At 45.5% G+C, this 20,898-nt stretch overlaps 2 protein-coding genes across 5 annotated transcripts; one reads left to right on the top strand and one right to left on the bottom strand.

Annotated features, from left to right (window-relative positions):
* Positions 1 to 311: 311 nt before the first annotated feature.
* LOC109528055 (gamma-enolase) lies at positions 312 to 9,204 on the bottom strand. Of its 4 annotated transcripts, none has more exons than XM_019890324.1 (13): positions 9,173 to 9,204; positions 4,634 to 4,722; positions 4,287 to 4,382; positions 3,974 to 4,032; positions 3,828 to 3,897; positions 3,595 to 3,728; positions 3,341 to 3,432; positions 3,139 to 3,269; positions 2,690 to 2,887; positions 2,393 to 2,594; positions 1,262 to 1,370; positions 1,115 to 1,173; positions 312 to 853 (listed from the first exon to the last, which is right to left on the bottom strand). In XM_019890324.1, the coding sequence occupies exons 2-13, from the start codon at positions 4,716 to 4,718 to the stop codon at positions 784 to 786; spliced, it is 1,305 nt and encodes a 434-aa protein (XP_019745883.1). In that variant the 5' UTR covers positions 4,719 to 4,722; positions 9,173 to 9,204; the 3' UTR covers positions 312 to 783. The 4 variants fall into 4 exon arrangements, with proteins under 4 accessions (XP_019745883.1, XP_019745884.1, XP_019745881.1 ...); XM_019890325.1 differs by having other exon boundaries at positions 4,634 to 4,719; XM_019890322.1 differs by lacking the exon at positions 9,173 to 9,204 and adding an exon at positions 4,858 to 4,910.
* Positions 9,205 to 11,251: 2,047 nt separating this feature from the next.
* On the top strand, positions 11,252 to 15,700 carry LOC109528056 (cell division control protein 42 homolog). The gene is made up of 6 exons (XM_019890326.1): positions 11,252 to 11,377; positions 12,905 to 13,009; positions 14,072 to 14,144; positions 14,213 to 14,322; positions 14,451 to 14,648; positions 15,241 to 15,700. The coding sequence occupies exons 1-6, from the start codon at positions 11,267 to 11,269 to the stop codon at positions 15,328 to 15,330; spliced, it is 687 nt and encodes a 228-aa protein (XP_019745885.1). The 5' UTR covers positions 11,252 to 11,266; the 3' UTR covers positions 15,331 to 15,700.
* Positions 15,701 to 20,898: the final 5,198 nt, after the last annotated feature.

Raw genomic sequence — 20,898 nt, 5'->3', positions numbered from 1 at the left:
CGATGGCACGACTGTATTTTACTTCCATTCCTAAAGCGCTTCCCGTCAGACAAGGACAGTGCACACCCTCGAAAAAAAGTACTTCTGTGACTTTGCCGCTTACTGAATTTTCTGAACATTTAGAATCAGCAAATTCAAACTGACTAACACTGTTTTTGGTTCCTGTTTCCCAAATGTACTTTTGATTTACTGAAGCTCCCCACTTCACATCAACAGAGTTCCTTGGCAATAAGGTGGCGCCAACAGTCCTGGATGGTTCGACTAAATGCCGGACCGGAATGTTGACGGAGAAAAACTTACACATGTTTGGGTCAAGCTGTAAATTGTTTTATTTCACACATTTGCATGGACATGCCATCTGCTGATGGTTTGCGTTGTTCCTTTGAATCTCTTACAGGCAGTCCTGGGCCATCCGCGGACATTCGAGCGCATAGCAAACTCCATTTGTTTCTTCGAACGCCAAGTGTCACGTGAACAAGAACAGGGGAAAGGAAAGGAGGAGGAGAAGCGCGTAGTGGTTTATCCTGGCCGTGAAGAAGTCTTCATACTTTCTTTTCAAACTACTCTTTGAATACTACAATAACAGTGCATGTCTGGCTTTTAAACTCCACCTGCAGGTGTGTGTGTGTGTGTGTGCGGTTGTGTCTGTGAGCGTGTGCGTAGGTGCGCACGTGTCCATACAGCATCATCCCCCTTGGGTCATAAGAGTCCAGTGCATATCTTTTAACTTGCATGTGAGTTGCCCTTCGTACATGGCTCAGTGTGTGCGTGTGCGTGTGATTTTCACAGGACGCTGGGGTTCCTAAAGTTGTGTCCTGCAAAGCGGGCCTGGTCTCCCAGCTCCTCTTCGATTCTGCGGACAAGAAGACGGAATGGAGTGAGGAGCAAATCGCATTCTGGGAATTGTGTTGATGATGTCACCAGGTGTGGTCCGAGTGCCCCCCCCCCCATTAGCATTTGATGGCTAACGCTAAAGTAAGTTTGAACTGGATCTGATCACCGAACCTCCCACAGCTTCACTCTTCCTCATTTTCCCTCCTCCTCCTCCTCTCCCTCACGCTTCCTCATCCCTGCTGACGCAAATGATTGTGGGTCTGCAGGTGTGGCCACTGACCTCATGAGCTGGTTGTATTTGGCCAACCTTTCGGACCTGCACGGGGCGCCGGTCTTTATCTGCAACACACACACACACACAAGTCAAATTGAAAGTCTTTGAGGATAGCGCGTGTGCGCATGCGTGTGCGCATGCGTGTGCGCGCACCTGTCCGGTGCACAGTCCGACCACCAGGTCTGCGATGAAGGTGTCCTCGGTCTCCCCGGAGCGATGGCTGACCATGACGCCCCAGCCGTTGGCCTGAGCCAGTTTGCACCTGCAGGGGGCGACTCTCGCATGAGAAGGGGAACGGGAACACACGGGAAGTGGTGGCATCTTGCTTGATTCATCGCCACGGTGACCGTCAGTCAGGTAACAGACATCATCTTGATTTTCGTTTCGCTCGAAGACATTGTAGTTCATTACATGTCTTGCGAGGGAAGTTGGGGCTGGAAAGGAGCCAAAACCCCAACCTTGGATTGAGAGTCCAATTGTAATTGAAAGCCGAGTTTGAAACCCGACTTTGAAACCTTAAAATTGGCTTCAAATCCAAATTTCAGAGGCTAGCCCTTGTCTTAAAGACCTTTCTTGAGAGCCTAACTATTGTTTGAAATCCCAATCCGCAATGAAACCCTGACCCTGCCTTGAAACGCTAACATTAAACCTTAACCCTCGTCCCAATTCAAAGCCTAAGTGAAAAGGTGAACTCTGGTTTGAAAAGGTGAACTCTGGTTTGAAAGGCTAACTCTAGTTTAAAACCCTACTTTGGAATCCTAACCTTGGCTGGATACCTCAACGCTAGTTTGAAATGGAGGTTTCAAATTATCGCGTTAATTGCGAATAAGTAATTACAATCATATTTAGCGCGTTATGTTTTTTTAATCGCGTTAATCTAAATTTTAATCTCTAGCTTTAGGGTTTCTGTAGGTGATATCAATCTTTTGATCTGCCTCAGTAATGTAATGAATTTAAAATGAAAATAGGGGTGTTCTCAGCCACTTTTAGATGAGATTAAAATATAGATTAATTAGATCAATTAATTTCAGATCATAATTAATTAATCTCACCATTTTTTTAATTGCTTGACAGCACTAGTTTTTATCTTACTTTGAAACCCTCCCCTTGGCCTGAAACATTCAAGCACTGTAAATCCTTCACTCTGGACTGAGGTTTGAAACCATAAGACAAGTTTGAAGGCCTCATTTGAAAGCCAAACCCTGGTTTGACATCCGACCTTTAGTTTTTAACGTTTGAGTTCTTGTTGTTGCTCGTTGCCATTTTTGCATTTGTGATGCGTACGCTTGTATGGCCTCGCTGACGGAGCCGATTTGGTTGACTTTGAGCAGCAGGCAGTTGCAGGCGCGTTCCTCGGCCGCCTTCTCGATGCGCTTGGGATTGGTGACCGTCAGGTCGTCGCCCACCACCTGGATGCCAACCCGGGCCGTCAGACGGGTCCAAGCCTCCCAGTCGTCCTGGTCAAACGGGTCCTCGATGGACACCACTGGCAGAGGAGAGAGGGTGGAGACATGTCACACCGAGTTGGGGGGGGGGGTTCCAGGAGTCCCGGCAAATCTCGTTGGGTCAGGGTCCACCCACCCGGGTAGTTGTTGACGAAGCCCTGGTAGATGTCGGCCAGCTCCTCTGCGCTGACGTGGCGCTTGGCGTCCGGCGGTGACTTGAAGTCCAGGTCGTACTTGCCCTCGCGGTAGAACTCGGAGGCGGCCACGTCCATGCCCACCACCACCTTGTCCGTGAAGCCCGCCTTGTCGATGGCAGTCTGAAGAAGGTCCAAAGCTGGTGGCGCCGGAATGACAGGGACAAACATCATTGTTGTCACCCGTACCATCATATGAATTGATCTTGACGTCAACGTCATGCACGTCAACATCATGAGCATCGTTGACATTGACAAACTCATCATTGGCATCATTTCCGATTGTTGTCGACGTTGTCGGTGACACCGTTGACGTGAATGTCATCGACATCGGCAGAAGCGTGGACATCGTCGTCATTGGCATGGAAGGCATCTCTCTCATCATCCTCACCCTCGCTGTTCTCCAGGATGTTGGGTGCGAATCCTCCCTCGTCTCCCACATTGGTGGCATCCTGTCCGTACTTCTGCTGGATGACGCCCTTTAGCGTGTGGTACAGCTCGGAGCCTATCCTTAAGGCCTCTCTTCACCAAGAGCGCAAACAAACACGCAGTCAGCCGCGCCGAACCACACATTCCGTCTTTCAAAGTCTTACTTGAAGGACTCGGCTCCCACGGGAAGCACCATGAACTCCTGCATGGCCAGCTTGTTCCCGGCGTGAGAACCTCCGTTGATCACGTTGAACGCCTGCACGCAAAACAAGGCACGCCGCCAAAGTAGATGGGGAAGAGGAGGGGGAGGAGCAAGAGCAAGTGAGGAAGCGGAGGAAAAGACAACGAGAAGGAAGAAGTGAGCAAGAGCGGCAGGTGAGTGACCAAGTATACAGCTTGTCCGTATTTTTCGACTCACGGGCACGGGCAAAACCATTTCCGTGTTTCCAGCCAGGTCGGCGATGTGTCTGTAAAGGGGCACGTCCTTGTGGGCGGCGCCCGCCTTGCAGACAGCCAATGACACGCCCAGTATGGCATTGGCCCCGAACTGAGCTGCGGGCCAGTCACATGACAGGAAGCCATTTGTCACATTCTCGTGCAAACTTTGCGCCCGCAGAACGACTTGTCACTGTCCAGAATTCCAAATCTTACATTTGTTGTCTGTACCGTCCATCTCAATCATTATGTTGTCCAGCTGCTCTTGTTCCACCACGCTGAGGCCCTTCACACACACACACACACACACACACACATCAGGACATGTGACCAGAGTTGTCAATAGTCACCGTAATACTCACAGAGGCGATAAGTGCAGGACCCAACGCGCCGTTGATGTGTCCGACGGCCTTTAGGACGCCTGAAGTGCGCACGGGAGAGAAGAAAAACAAACTTTTCATGTTCATTTCGATCCAAAGACACGCGGTGAATCCCACACGAGACCACCACGGAGGCCAGAAAAAGCTCCCGACAGACCCGAGACTCAGTGTGGGGTGGCCATCTGCCTCCATCGCTCCCGGTGAGATCGAGGACAGCGAGAGAGGATCGAAAGAAATGAAAGCACAGGCTCCTGGTTGCCCCCTCTTGGTGACATGTTGAAGTGCGCCCACTAACCTTTTCCCTTGTATCTGCTCTTGTCTCCATCCCTGAGCTCCAAGGCCTCGTAGATGCCCGTCGATGCGCCGCTGGGAACCGCCGCGCGAAAGACTCCTGCGCGGCAAGATGAAAAAAAAGTTGCCTTGTAGGTGAGTTATTGAGAGCATTGGTGGCGGTAATGCACCTTGAAGCTGCTTTGACACTAGATTTGGCGCAGCCGTATTTTGTGCAAGCAAACATCCGTGCTGTTAGCCATTAGCCCATCTATGGCGTGTCGCATTAAATGTGAGCTAGTTAAAGATGTTGTGGTCAGTATTCAATGTTGAATTGTTTTTGGTTTCATGTCAGTGTGCGGTTGCGTTCACCTTTGTCGGTGCGGAGGTCCACCTCCACTGTGGGATTCCCTCGGGAGTCCAAGATTTCCCTGGCCACGATGCTGACAATCGACATCCTGCTGGAGACGCACAGAAAGAGAGCAGGTGAGCCAACTTCCCGTGTATGCTCTGCTGACTTCGCATCACAGCGGCTTGATGAAGTGATCCTTTCAAGCCCAAGTGGCTAAAATGTTGTTTTCTTGATTTCTTCCCACCTGCCTGCTGTGCCATGATTATTCCAAGCAGACACCATTGCAGCAAGATGTGCTGAAGTGTAAACTTGATGGACATTTGGAGTTTGATGACTTGAGCGAGTGTCAACAAACTCCAAATGAACTTAGAATTTGACGGCTGTAACACATTTGAAAAAAAGCTGCAGTTGAGGCGTGCTCATCAAACGGGTGAACCGGGTAACTGGGAAAAATGCGGGTGCCATTCTCGGCGAGGAAAAGGAATTGCTCAGTCATTCACAAGCAAAGATGGGGAGAGGTTCACCTCTTGGTGAACAACTGCGTGAGAAAATAGTCCAACAGTTTAACTCTTTCATTCCACAAGACGTACTTGTACGTCTTTTTGTGCGTCGAAGTCTAAGTCTTTTTTTTTTTTTTTTTTTTTTTGCGTCATAGAGAGGAGGAGAGTTTGATGCAATCTGTGAATGAGAATAATCCGTTTGCATTGTAAATCATGTAAAAAAGCGACCAGTAAGTGGCAGTGGTGCCTCACGTGCTTGAAATGTATGCTTTTACAAAAAGCTCTTTTTCTCCGTTTTTTGCAGAGGAATCTCCGTTTTCATGAAACTTAGCCATTTTGTAATGCCGTTTGCTGAAGAATGGAAAAGATAGAAACAATTTGTTTTTTCGGATGAAAGAAGAGAGTTTATTTTGGTAGGCTCCATGTTTATATAGCATTAGAACCAAATATTCTGTGGGCCTTGAAAGATCAGTCAAAATCCAGTAAAATGCTGGGATTGAGGGGGTTGCTCCAGTGAAAATGGCTGCGATTGAATGAGTTTTTAAGGAGAATGTTCTTCAAAAAACAAGGGATTGAGGGATTTCGTCATCTAGGCTCTGTGGTATCATCAAAAGGATCAGAGAATCTGGAAAATCTGCAGGGAATTGTCGATTACATGGGAATGCGGAATGTACCCATTTGCTGAATTTGGTCGTGTGATGTTTGTAACGTGAGCCCGTTGGGACACGTTGACGTCAATTTCAGTCGACAGCACGGCAGCAGTGTCGTTTGTCTGCCCCCTGAGATGGAGGAAAACAGGTGGGCTTGATTCTTATTCCGCCAACAGTGAGGACAAGCGGTGCAGATAATGGCAGGGTTGGACAATGCTTTCATTCCTTTGATTCGTGTGTTTACAGCTAACTTCAACCGGGAGTGACCGCTTGAAGCAAGCACGACGCGCGCCTTTTTCGGAGAACTGCGCAAGTATCTTTTCATTTCCTCAAAGTGATGTTATACAACCGTCTCCCGTTGGCTCCTTGTCACAGAGATGGCACATATATCGCCAAAGCACTCTTTTTGTCTCTGTTGTTAAAGCGCCGTATGACGAAAGCTGCGTTGAATCAATGAAACCGGTCAACTCACTTCAACCTAGATCAGGATGGCGTTGGAGTAACACTTGTGCTCTGTTTTCGCAACAATAGCTTGCTCTCATTTTCATGATTGTTATTGGACAGAAGTGAAGGAAAATTGTGGCAGGCTGTGGCGGAGCATAAAAAATAATCCGGTGGAACCCATCTTGGCCGGGAGCCTTCCATTTCACATCCGTGAAGTCCCTAATGTAGTGTCCCCTGAGTGCGTCCCAAAAGAATTGGCGCAGTTCCTTGGTTGTCTGCAGGAATCCACTCAAACGTCTCTTCCTTTTCCTTGATTTCCCTTCGCTTGCTCGCTCGCCTGCGCGTTGGCGCGCGTTACGTAAGCCCGCGCGGAGCGAGGGTGGGAGGACCCTGAACGCATCACCACACCTTCCTCCTTCCACAGACCGCAGTGCTCGCCACATAGCACAGCAGACACCGCGCGTGCTGCAGCACATCGTGGGTAAAGCCACACTGGCGACATTTTTTAGCCACTGCCAGGGAATGTTGGACCCCCCCTGTCCCATCGTTTTTTTGTGCGTCGAAGTCTAAGGCTTTTTTTTTTTTTTTTTTTTTTTTTTGCGTCATAGAGAGGAGGAGAGTTTGATGCAATCTGTGAATGAGAATAATCCGTTTGCATTGTAAATCATGTAAAAAAGCGACCAGTAAGTGGCAGTGGTGCCTCACGTGCTTGAAATGTATGCTTTTACAAAAAGCTCTTTTTCTCCGTTTTTTGCAGAGGAATCTCCGTTTTCATGAAACTTAGCCATTTTGTAATGCCGTTTGCTGAAGAATGGAAAAGATAGAAACAATTTGTTTTTTCGGATGAAAGAAGAGAGTTTATTTTGGTAGGCTCCATGTTTATATAGCATTAGAACCAAATATTCTGTGGGCCTTGAAAGATCAGTCAAAATCCAGTAAAATGCTGGGATTGAGGGGGTTGCTCCAGTGAAAATGGCTGCGATTGAATGAGTTTTTAAGGAGAATGTTCTTCAAAAAACAAGGGATTGAGGGATTTCGTCATCTAGGCTCTGTGGTATCATCAAAAGGATCAGAGAATCTGGAAAATCTGCAGGGTATTGTCGATTACATGGGAATGCGGAATGTACCCATTTGCTGAATTTGGTCGTGTGATGTTTGTAACGTGAGCCCGTTGGGACACGTTGACGTCAATTTCAGTCGACAGCACGGCAGCAGTGTCGTTTGTCTGCCCCCTGAGATGGAGGAAAACAGGTGGGCTTGATTCTTATTCCGCCAACAGTGAGGACAAGCGGTGCAGATAATGGCAGGGTTGGACAATGCTTTCATTCCTTTGATTCGTGTGTTTACAGCTAACTTCAACCGGGAGTGACCGCTTGAAGCAAGCACGACGCGCGCCTTTTTCGGAGAACTGCGCAAGTATCTTTTCATTTCCTCAAAGTGATGTTATACAACCGTCTCCCGTTGGCTCCTTGTCACAGAGATGGCACATATATCGCCAAAGCACTCTTTTTGTCTCTGTTGTTAAAGCGCCGTATGACGAAAGCTGCGTTGAATCAATGAAACCGGTCAACTCACTTCAACCTAGATCAGGATGGCGTTGGAGTAACACTTGTGCTCTGTTTTCGCAACAATAGCTTGCTCTCATTTTCATGATTGTTATTGGACAGAAGTGAAGGAAAATTGTGGCAGGCTGTGGCGGAGCATAAAAAATAATCCGGTGGAACCCATCTTGGCCGGGAGCCTTCCATTTCACATCCGTGAAGTCCCTAATGTAGTGTCCCCTGAGTGCGTCCCAAAAGAATTGGCGCAGTTCCTTGGTTGTCTGCAGGAATCCACTCAAACGTCTCTTCCTTTTCCTTGATTTCCCTTCGCTTGCTCGCTCGCCTGCGCGTTGGCGCGCGTTACGTAAGCCCGCGCGGAGCGAGGGTGGGAGGACCCTGAACGCATCACCACACCTTCCTCCTTCCACAGACCGCAGTGCTCGCCACATAGCACAGCAGACACCGCGCGTGCTGCAGCACATCGTGGGTAAAGCCACACTGGCGACATTTTTTAGCCACTGCCAGGGAATGTTGGACCCCCCCTGTCCCATTATTTCATTGAGAACGCATGACACATAACAGCAAGTGACGTGTGTTTCTTTCAATCTGTCCGTCCGGGCTCACGCACGAATAAGGCAGGCGGATTAAGACAGAAATGTCGTCGAAAGGGAGGTGGAAGCTAAAATGGAGCAAGAGATAAATAATTAAAGGGGCTAGTTTGGAGACAGAAGGCATGCGGCACATGCACGCCCGCGCGCCGGGGGGAAGTGGAGCACGCGCGCGTCAGTGCCTTCATTGAATTTGTTTCAAGTGGACAATCGACTCCTATTTTAAGACTACAAGCTGATCAATTTATTGATTTGAACATTTGACTTCCAGCACGGAGTGCCAACAACACACTAAATTTAAGCAGGTCACGCACGCGCACACGTACACGTTCACCTGACAGCTATTTAACATGAACGCACTAAGGGTCTGACATCGAACACACACACACACACACACACACACACACACACATGCTTGGACATTCCTACTTGAACACACAGACAAGCATTTTCTTTGCAATATACACACTGATGTGAAAGAAAAGAAACACATGCGCACACACGAAGTAGAAATGAGAGTAGAATGGGATCTTTGGGCAAAATCCCTCACGTGTGACAACTCTGATGCCCCAACGGTGTCAACACATGTCCTCACGCACACTTTTTTTTTTTTTTAACGATAGTACGCACACCCTCACCATGACAAAATCGCTGGAACCACACACACTCTTGCTAGAATAATGCCCCAAAACACACACACACACACACACACACACACACACACACACACACACACACACACGACATTTCTGCAGCATAGATGCATCCGATCACACACACGCAGCACAGCACTAAAGATTGCGACGTCATCGTTACCTGCCTGCCGTGCGCGTCTTGGCGAGAGCCTGAGATACAAGCAGCGAGCGGGGAAAACAGGGCGGGGGGGAGGGGGGGAGGAGACGATGGGGTGTTTGGGATGGAGGGGGAGGAGGATGTGATGATGGAGGGATAGGGCTGAGGTGTAGAGGACGACGAGTGGGCGGGGGGGGTGTACTCCGCAGTGGGGTCTGTTTTACTTGTCTTACATAATCCATCCTCCAGCAGAGAGGATCCTCCCTCCTTCCATCCAAAACAATCGCACCAGCAGTCACGGTGCTGCTCATGCTACAGCTAACTCAATGCCCTGTGTGTGTGTGTTGCGTGATCATGCAATATTGTAAAATGTGTGTCTGCAGTATTGTGCTAAGTGTGTACGTGTGTCGAATGACACCTTACATATGTAAAACAACTGCCGAAATTTGCCTGACGAAAGAGCGCTTAGCTTAATGCCAACAAATGCCACAGACAGGCTCATGGGTGTCATTGTTGATGTGGCTTCACAAATCCTTCACGCAAACACATAGCGGTGCGGCAACGCATGTCGAAAGACAAATTACAGTACTCGCGGTCATATATTGTGTCTAGTCAGCGAAAAACGGATATTCTGACAGCACTTTATAGTATCACTGGACAGACATTTCTTCGTGTGTGTGTGTGTGTGTGTGTGTGTGTGTGTGTGTGTGTGTGTGTGTGTGTGTGTGTGTTTAATAATGCCCCCAGGCGGCTGAGGCACACACACCCAAAGGCATGACTTGTAAGCTTTTGAGGAAACACGCGGCTGTTCAAAGGATTTTTTTTTTCTTGCACTTGCGAGCAAAAATTTGAGATACAAGCCTTCGATGGTGTTGCAACAAAATGACACGGTCAATGTAAGAATAACCACAAGCGTATATTCTTTATCCTCTGCAAAGTAGAAGTAATCTTTCTGCAGATTACTGAGTCACTTTTTCAGCATCGTTGATTTTCTGCTGCCACTAAGTGGTGCACACCGAATGGCGCTGCAATGGATTCATCTTGATACACAAACTGTTGAATAATTCATTCCATGTCATTATGACATTTTTGTATTTTTTTTACAAGGAGGGCGAGTTCCCTCTTTTGAAAAAAAAACAAAACTCTAGATTTTGTAAATTTGTTTTTGGGGAGGTTGGATTGGATTAATGGCATTTCCATTCACTTCAATTTTGTTCCAGCGTTCTGAGTGACAATTTATGGTCACAAAATTAATTAATCTCATATCTAAAGGTTCCACTGTGTATAATCTCTTATGCGGGTTTTTTGTCATTAAAAGAATGAAATGTGTAGAGTAAAAATAACTGACATTACATTTTCAGTGTTTGAATGCTGATCGATCTTTTTGATGAGGACTTAAATCGATCAAGAGAGTCAAGCAAAAATATAGGTGCACATATTAATGTGACATTATTTAATTGTGTATGTCTATTTTCACCACAAAGAATGGTATCCATCCTTCCATCCATTTTCCAAACCGCTTTATCCTCACAAGGGTCGCGGGGCGTGCTGGAGCCGATACCAGCTGTCTTCAGGCAGTAGGCGGGGGACACCCTGAACCGGATGCCAGCCAATCGCAGGGCGCAATAAAAAATGGTAAAGAGTAGAAATTTACTTTTTTTCCCCACTTCTTTCATCAGGAAATACCCTTTGATAGTTTCCATGCTTATATAGCTAAATTTTTTGTAAGCCTTCAAAAATTTGTCAAAATGGTCAAAAATGGCTGGCACCGACTCTCACAATTTGAGAGATACAATTTGAGTGAGTTAAATATTACAATAAATTGGAAGGAGGCATATTTGTAACAAAAAAACAAAAAGATCTGTTCGGTCAAGGACGACAATTCTAGCCAAGTGAACAACTTCCAACCACAGTAAGTGAAAAGAAAAAACACAAGGTCGATATTGTTAGAAGCAAGTACATACAGTACTGCATACATGTACTTTTGTTTCTGCTACAAATTGAAATTGTTTACACTTGACTTAGTGACGCCTCCTGCATCAACCCCTAAATTAAGAGTATGTGGTTTTATAAAGCAATCCAAAAATACCTGAACAAGTCCGACGGGATATAAACGCAATGCAACTCACATTTCCTGATTCCCGCGCTGGCTCGGAAACTGTTGGCGAAAAGTACTCGAACGCAGCACGACGCTTTTCTGCGTTCGGCGGTTTAAAGTCATCAAGGAAGGTAGGACTACTCGGGCACACATTCGACTTTCACCACACCATCGACTCGTTTTTGAATACATCAGAGAAAAGAAAACCAAGTGCGTATGAGTGAACCAAACCAACCGACCGGCACTCAAACGAAGCCCACAATTACTGGAAAGAACTACAAGTTCGACAGCTAAAGCTGACTAGCTAACTGTGTTATCGTAAAACAATAATCAAATGTCCTCTTTTTTTTTTTTTTTTTTTAATGGCAATTTTGACGCGTCGTTTGTCCCCAAAAAAGTGGCAAGCTGGCTTGTGGGTAGACGTGGTGGATGTGACTCGCCTACCTAGCATAATAATACTTTGCGTTACGTTACATTGCGTTACATTCACTTGTCAAATGTGTTTCGGTCGCCCTTGATCACAAATGAGTCTCAAAGGGCTTGATATGCTCAGAGTCGACTAATGTTAACCACACCCCAACTTACTTAAATTGTTAAATGACTATGGAACAATTAAACCAAAGAAAACCACAAAAAGTCAAATCATATATTTTTGATTATGCAAACAAATAAATGGAGAAATATTTTATAATTAAATATGAAAGAGTAGCACCCTTGACATTGGCAGTAGGCTTGTCCGTGACTTTTTCAAAATACTTTTTCTTTCTTACATCAGAGATGGGTCAAGTTGGAAAATATGTACTTAAGTACTGTTACGAAAGAATAATAAAACACAATATCAAAAGTCGCCCTGCAGACAATGATTTGGAAGAAGTACTTGATAACGCACTACTCGTGTACTGAGTTACTTGTAAATAACCAACGTATTATTTTTTTTAAACGAGCATTAACATAAAATACACAAAATCTGAATCTCCAATAATATCACTTGAACTAAAAAAAAAAAAAACACGCACACAAAGAAGTTGAACCTTTGTAAAATCACACCAAAGAAGGCAAATTCAGCCAGAAGAAATGCACTTGAAGTGACTTTTTTCTGTTTACACACGTGAAACTGCGCAACAGGCTCATCACAGATCACCTTGCAAAACAGGAACAAGGTACCTCAGAACATGGGCGTTTCTTCTAGTCAAAATCCGTAAGTAAAAGTAACAAGTATTGTTAACATTGAGCGAAGACTGCTGCTGTTGGCATAAGTGCTGAGCTCGTCATGGTGATGACGATGATGATCTAATTATGGCCAACCAGAGGGAACTAATGACGAGGTGGCGTTCCATCGCTGCTAGTTGTTTTTCAAGTGCTCTATAAATAAGAGTTGAGTTGCGTTAGCTCTTGACTGGCAAATGTCCAGGTGGATGTTCCGACATCCTGTACATAGTTTTTAGAGCATTCCCAAACTTTCACTGTCAAATTGTCCAATGAAGAGAGATTTAACACCCTTAGCGCCTCACTCCAATTCCTACACAACTAAAAGAGTTTTACGAGAGTCCGACTCATCTTCAACTTTGAGCATTCTCACACAATTTCCACACAAATTCCACTCTCTGGTTATGGGTTACTCTTGTGAATTGTTCTTGATGTCTTTTTCTACCGTTCAGATGCAGAGCATCAAATGCGTGGTGGTGGGCGACGGCGCCGTGGGCAAGACCTGCCTGCTCATCTCCTACACCACCAACAAGTTCCCGTCGCAATACGTCCCCACGGTCAGGCGCAAACGTCTTACTTTCGTTGCCTCTGGGCTCAAACTAACACTTTCCGTCAGGTATATCATTTGGTTGAATGACGTGTCGCGCTCATTCACGTCCTCCCCTTGAAAAACGCTGGCTTATTTTCCCAGCGCTTTTCTTACAACCAACCTGTCGGCATCACGTAATAATGCAGTTCCAATAGAAAAATGACCCAACCAGTGCGATGCTGGTCAGAGTGCTGATCTTTCAAATGAGGTGGGAGGTTTTTTGTTTTTTGTTTTTTTATAAATGCTGAACTGGTCACCAGTCAGTCGCAGGGCACATACAGAGACAAAAGACCGTTCACACCGTCGCTGAGTGGGAACCGATCCCATGCTGCCCTCACACAGGTCCGGCGTGTGCATCACTACACCACATGTGTCAAACTCAAGGCCTGGGGGCCAGATCTGGCCCGCCACATCATTTTACGTGGCCCGCGAAAGCAAATCAAACATGTCAACTTCCATGCTGTTTGCTAAAATCTCGACCAAAATTTAAAATTCTTATATGTAATCAATAAGAGACATATTGTAAGCATTTTCTTACACCTCATTACAGTTACTTAAACAATGGTTGAATAATCCGTTATTTATGACTTTTTTTATATGGCTTCAGTTATAATCGCCCTCCAAGGGAAACGGTAACTAAAATGTGGCCCACGACAAAAATGACTTTGACACACCTGCACTACACCATCAGCGATCCACTATTTCTTATTTCCCTCAAAAATATTTTTTGACAGAAACAGACTTTGCTATTTTTAAACCTTTTGTTTCTTTTTAGCATTTCATTATGACATTCTTACCTTTTTTTTCTGGGAAAAATAAGACTGAAGTTGTTGTTTTTTTTAAGTATGACTTTTTTCCAAAATATACAGTGTTATCCCCCCAAAATTCTAACTTTTCTTTTTTTGGGGGGGGGCGGGTCAAACAGTTATTGTGGTGCTTTGTTGATAGCCACAAACAACGCTGCTGCCTCCACATTCAACTTTGTCCATTTTCTAGCCTCAAGCGTAACTTCCTCCTCCTCTGCGTGCAGGTGTTCGACAACTACGCCGTGACGGTGATGATCGGCGGCGAGCCGTACACTTTGGGACTCTTTGACACGGCAGGTAAGGCAAGCGCACTCTCGAGCGTCTGTCGTGGCGCACCTTGTTGACGGTCGCGTGTCGCCCCGCAGGCCAGGAGGACTACGACAGGCTGCGGCCGCTAAGCTACTCTCAGACGGACATCTTCCTCGTCTGCTTCTCTGTCGTGTCTCCTTCGTCCTTTGAGAACGTCCGCGAGAAGGTTGCTCGCAGAGCTGCCGGCTGATTCTAGCCGAGCCTCCGCATTTCATTTTCATGGTGTTTACTTCACAAAGGCTGTTTGGGGTTCAGCGAAATGGCATTCTCAAGAGTGATGACATCTCGTCACAGTGGGTGCCCGAGATCTCCCACCACTGCCCGCGGACCCCCTTCCTGCTGGTGGGCACGCAAGTGGATCTGAGAGACGACGGCAACATGCTGGAGAAGCTGGCCAAGAACAAGCAGCGCGCGCTGAACGCCGAGATGGGCGACAAGCTGGCACGGGAGCTCCGTGCCGTCAAATATGTTGAGTGTTCGGCGCTTAAGCAGGTGGGTTGTGGGGTGGGGGGGGTCCAATTTTTTATTTTCAAAATTTTTGAAAAAAACCTTCCAAAATTCAACATTTTTGAAGATGGAAGGTTACGCCTGACGCTAGCAAAACATATCAGGAGTTGATTTATTTTTATTTTTTTGGGGCACCCCTCTACCCATAAATAAACAAACAAATGAATGAATGAATAAATAAACTAAAAAAAAAAGTCCCTCGGTGTACGGTGGAATAGCTCCCCACATTTTGTGAGAAGTCAACTAATGAGTGCCGTGTCTTTGGCAATATTCAGCGTGACCGCCTTCCACTCCTCCACTCCAGCTCCTTAGCTGACATTCGCAAGCGACGTCAAAATGATTCCTCTCATTACATCTCGGTCTGAGCGAGAAATTGAATTAAAGCTGCTCTTTGAAAAATTGTCACGCTGACACCACAGACCGGGCTTTTGTTCACTAACTCCTCCGTTTGCAATGCACATCGGCGGGGGATGAACTTTCCACAACAGAAGCCACAAAATAAATGGTGGGCGGGGCCAATGGGCAAGTTTTCTTTCTGCGCTGAATGCGTTGACGATGATTTTGTGTTCTCACTCAGAGGGGCCTGAAGAACGTGTTTGACGAGGCCATCCTGGCAGCCCTGGAGCCTCCCGAGACCAGACCTAAGCGACATTGCGTCCTGCTCTAACACGCAGTTCGGCCTGGACGCAGACGGTCAGGTGAACCTTGGCGGGTGGGGCTTGCTGGGTGGGGGGGGCTTGCTGGGGGGGCGTGGGCTTTAGCATAAGGCGTGACACACGTGGAAGTGGCTTTGTTGTCTTTGCCACCTGGGAAACATTTGCCTCAGAAAAACTCTGACCACACTTCACTCAACTTGCCATCTTTAGGCTTTGTTCATCTTCCAAAGCCGCATCTGTGCGTCCAACAGGATTGCCGCGTGAACGCAAACAGAATTGATTGAAGACGCATGCGGACGATTCTCAATTTTTAATCCAATACGATCCATCGTTATTCATATAGCTCCCTCACGACAGCTGCAGCTGTAACAAAGCGCTTTACAAAACAGTTCACATGAAACACAACACATAAAATAAAACATGGAACAGTCAGGCAATTTTAACCACTTTTCCCGCATACACTTAAAATGATCAGCTCATCATTAGCTGGAAAGGCCTGAAACGATCATGAACAGTTGAATCAGGTGTGTTGGAGTAGGGAGCCTATTTTCAACAGGCAGGATTTGGCTCTCGAGGAACCGGAGTTCCCTACAACTGTTACAAACGGGTTGGTGTCCTACATTGTCATTGCTAAGTTGCGTTGTCGGCCACTCCACACGTTCTATTGGCAGCATTGTTAGTTGCAAACCATGACAATGGATTCCATCCATGCACTCATATAGTTTGAATGTTTTCGTACAGAATTACATCCATGTACATGGATCATACTTTGAATGGAATGTTTTTTTATAAACAACAGCCAGAGTTATTGATTGATTGGCACACCGACCTTTTTTGCAAATCTCAATTGGTGTACATTGGGCTTGGTCACAAATAATATCAAGATTCAAAAATAATTGACACCTTTTATAATTACTATGAGAAAATCTCAACAGAATATATTTAGATGAATATATATATATTACTCCAAAACTTTGTGAATAAGTAGGAAAATACCACCAGTCAATGTTTTACACAAAAAATGGGAGTTGGTGTTCCAACAAGCAAACAAAAAAACAAAACATCCCCGCAAAAAAATATATATAAAGAAATACATATCAATTGAAATTTCTTAAACCTGCAAATATGCGAGGGTGCACTGTTCTGTAAAAACATGTTAAAAAAAAAAAGATGGCTTTGAAATGTGCAATGTAGCGTGGGCGCCAAGACGAAGTGCAATTTATTGGGAGTTGGCTGTACACCTCCCTGGTGCAATCTGTCGTGCAATAGCACTTAGTACCTCTTGAGGAGCTCAACTTGAGTGCCCTCCTTCGGCCAGGAGAGTGTTGGAAGAAATGATGTAGGACTTTTTTTTTTTTTTTTATAGATGGCAGATATTTGATCAGGTTAGATTTGGGAATACTGTATCCTCGGGTTCTTTTTTTTTTCATGGTCTTTGTAAAATTAGCCAGAAGTGTTGTCATTCTCAATTTTTGTTCTTCGCTTTGACTTTGTGACAACTATGACTAAAAAAAAAAAAAAAAAGTCCAGCTGCTGGCAAATGAACATGACAATAAAAAAAGACACAAAAGACCTGACTCTTGTTCTTTCCTATTTCTCCCTATAGTGATTGACACATTTGTTCTCACTCTCTGTTTTAACAAAATCTATCAATTGATATTACATTTTTGGGGGGAAAGGGCATGTAACGGGGGGAATAACATTCCGATTGAAGTCCTCTGTTATCAACACAAGGTCTCGATGTCTTATCTTTGTTCTCAATAAAGAAGAAGCCTGCTCCCACGGGTGATACTGGAGATATACTCCTTGAATGCTTCTTGCTCTTATTTTCCGGTTTGGCAGACTGTAAACAATGGGCATGGCAAAACCAACTCCGATTTTCAATTACGGGTAGGCTCCAATTAATGTCTGGATTATGAGCCTTTAACCAAAGGAGACTTAAAACAATCGGAGCCGCGCGGGAAGGCATGACAAAAAAAACAAAAGTGATTTCCTGAGAGTTTGAGCTGAAGACAACTGGCAGTGTATTTGACTTCCGCCAGAAAACGCCTGTCAAGATTAGTCACTCTATTGACTTTGTTACATTCCTCTGTCGGACAGCCAAGAGCTTCAACCACGCACGGATCAACGAAACACAGTTATGTGTTTCGTGGTTATGTTTAGCAAATCTTACCCAGACAAACAGGAAGTTTGAGCCTGACAGCAAAATAGCACTGTAAATAATACAAATGTTCCTCTGCAGGGATTGGAATGAGTATCTTAATATTTGGGTGTGAAATGAAGGGAGAGAGGACCCGTTTTCCAGGTGATGATGTGATGCAGTACCCTCCAGTGAGCTCCAGGGGGCGGGCCTACCCTGCCTTTGAGAGTGTACAGTATTCAAATCAGATGGCTTCATTTTGATTGGCAGATTCATGCCTTTGTCATGCCACCGCCTCCTTCCCTACACGCATTACTTCCGCCTTTCAGAGCCCCGCCCCCACAACAACACTAAAAAAAATCACTTGAAAAATGTTGGTGTAGCCTGTTTACAGCATACTGTCGTGTACAAACAGAGTGTCCGTTAAAACAGTGTTTTTCAAACACTGTGCCGCAAGATATTGTCAGGTGTGCCGTGGAAAATTATCCAATGTGTATGCCTGTGCGGTAAATCGCGTGGCAGAGTAATCATGTAGTACTCTTCCAGACCGGTAGGTAGCACCAGCGGCTAGGTAATTGACTTGTGCTTCGAGCGCGAGGCAATACAACGAAAGCTAACTTTCATTTGGAATATCCGAGTTAACCCGACATGCCGCGGCACCGAGTCCGTTGTCCATGGTATGTGGTGAAAAGCTCTCCAATAGCGCTATGGTCCCAAGTAAGCTTAAACTCCATCTCTAAACAAAACACCCTTAAACTTCGAAACAAAAATGTGGAGTATTTTGTTCGCCTGCGTGAAGACAGAAACAAGCAACATGCATGAGAAAAACCGCAAAGGTAAACGAGAGATCCCCGAAAGCAAGTTACCATGTCGCTGAACTTGTGGCTAAATCAAAAAAGTCGCAGTGGCAGAGCAATTGCAAAGCCATTGTAAATGAGATGATCGGACCCGAAGCGGCTAAAGAAATAGCCGGACTGCTGTAAAAACTAAAAACAGAGAAAGACTGAGAGCTGTGGAGGAAGAGCTTCGTGTGTCTTCAATCGATTGCTGCCAGGATATCAGATCTGTGTTCATCCAAACCATTTATCACACTGAGTGAGAATAAATATGAAAGATGATAAAATATTTGATTGATGTTTATTTGATTCCTATTCAAGGTGTTCTAACATAACGTTATACTTCAATATTAAAATACGCTAATAATAACAAAATAACACTTTAATTGTTAAGTAAACTTTTTTTTCACATTTTCAGCTAGTGGTGTGCCGCGGGATTTTTTTCAATGAAAGAAATGTGCCTTGGATCGAAAAGGATTGAAAAACACTCCATTAAAAAATAGATGTGATATGATGACATGTCGAACTCCTAATAATACCTTGATTGTAAGAAATTGTCAGTTGTTGGTGACGTGCATGACTGAATGGACAGAAAATTTTAATTTAATGTGATCCACAGCCTGTCCACCTCATTTGGAGAAAAAAAAAACATCGAAACAAGTGAGCTGCCTATGTGCTCCAAGCACATTCGAAGTGCTCAAAGGGAAGCCGTGTATACTGCCTCCATTTCAAGTGTCTCTGATCAACACCAAGTAAAGTTCAGATCTTCTAGTAGGCTTTTTGTGACGGCTGCAGAGAGCTTCTGCTGCATCGCAGCCATCTGTTTGCTCAAAGCTCTCAGTCAGGAGAAGGCAACAAAAGAAAGTCCAAGGTGAATATAGTCATCAAAAGGTGGAGAAATTTTGCCTAGAAATGGACATGCCTCAGAAAAGGCGAGAAGGAAACTGGTCAGGGAGGCTGCCAGGAGAGAATTTCTATCAAGTATTGTTTGTTAAGCACCTGTGACAACAATCTCCTGTCTTATGTGACGAAGTAATTTGAAAAAAAAAAACACCACTTCATACTGTTTCTCTCAAACGTGGATGGGGAAAATATGTTTGTGGTGCAATAATGATACCAAGGTTATACCAAGGTTGAACTTGTCTAGAATTCCAAAAGTGCAGCAACTCTAAGTTACGCAGAGCAATTAGCAGTCAACGTGAGCACAGAATCTTCAGCCTTCTGTCAGGAAAAGCCTACTCGAACTTCTGGATTTTATTTGGCCTTTATCAGAGAGGCCCTTGAAATGGTGGCAGGTGTGGGTTGGGGGGGGCACACACTTTTGCAAGCATGTGATCACACCGATTTGGATAGAGAATCTTGTGACAGCCTTGGGGTCAGATTAATGGTCAAAACTTTTGAGAGGTCATCTTACATTTTTCTGGTCTGACAAAAACGCCTCATTTGAACAGGGGTGTGTTGACTTTCGATAGCCAATGCAGAAGACATGCACGGGAAAAGAAAGCTTGGATACCAGCTCCTCTGATCGGCCCGCAAGCGCAAAGCAACCTGTGCATGCGTGCCACCAGATGAGTCAACTTGGATATATGTGGCGGCCATCTTGTCTGGCTGCTCATTCAGCCCGTGACACTTTTCCACTTTGGCGCCTCCTCGCTCGCCGCTCAACATTATGGGATGGTCGCCTGACCTGATTAAAAGCGCGTTGCCACGGGCGACCAGCTTAAAGAAGGCAGTGGGGGTGGGGGGGGGGGGGGACTGTTGCATCATTGGACAGAAACCTGACCTCGCTGATTTTTTTTTTTTTGTCTTGAAGGACTTACACGCACGCACGCGTGTGTAAGTCGTGTCGGAGGACACATTGTGTGCGACGGTGTTGCACACAATGGCACCTGTGTTGACACAATCGTGTGTGTGTCTGTGTGTGAGTGTGTCTTTGTGTGTGTTGCCACTGGGTGTTTATGTGCCTCTATGTTTGAGTCATGTCACATGTGCAAGTGTGCCTGATTACATTGGTGTCAGTGAAGTTGGGAGTGCGCGTGTAGTTTTAGTCCAATTTTATCTTGTGTTTGTCCGCTAGAGTGTGTGTGTGTGTGTGTGTGTGCGCGTGTCTGTGTGTGTGTTTACTTAGTCCTGTTTTAATGTTGTGTTCCTTTGGTAGTGTGCGTGGTTTTAGGCAAGTCTTTACATTGTGTGTGTGTGTGTGTGTGTTTTGATTGTGTGTGTGTGTGTGTGTGTGTGTGTGTGTGTGTGTGTGTGTGTGTGTGTGTGTGTGTGGTTTTAGGCGAGTCTTTACATTGTGTGTGTGTGTGTGTGTGTGTGTGTGTGTGTCTGTACTTAGTCCTGTTTTTATGTTGTGTTCCTGTGGTAGTGTGTGTATGTGGTTTTAGGCAATTTTTTACATTGTGGTCCTGTGTGTGTGTGTGTGTGTGTGTGTGTGTGTGTGTGTGTGTGTGTGTGTTTACGTTGTCCTGTTTTTAATGTTGTGTTCCTTTGGTAGTATGTGTGTGGTTTTAGACAAGTCTTTACATTGTGTGTGTGTGTGTGTGTGTGTGTGTGTGTGTGTGTGTGTGTGTGTGTGTGTGTGTGTGTGTGAGCGCGCACAT

This window comes from Hippocampus comes, unplaced genomic scaffold, assembly GCF_001891065.2.
Source record: "Hippocampus comes isolate QL1 unplaced genomic scaffold, H_comes_QL1_v1.1 scaffold71, whole genome shotgun sequence".
Lineage (NCBI taxonomy): Eukaryota > Metazoa > Chordata > Actinopteri > Syngnathiformes > Syngnathidae > Hippocampus > Hippocampus comes.
The sequence above is the reverse complement of the archived record's forward strand: the minus strand, read 5'-3'. Positions and strand labels throughout refer to the sequence as shown.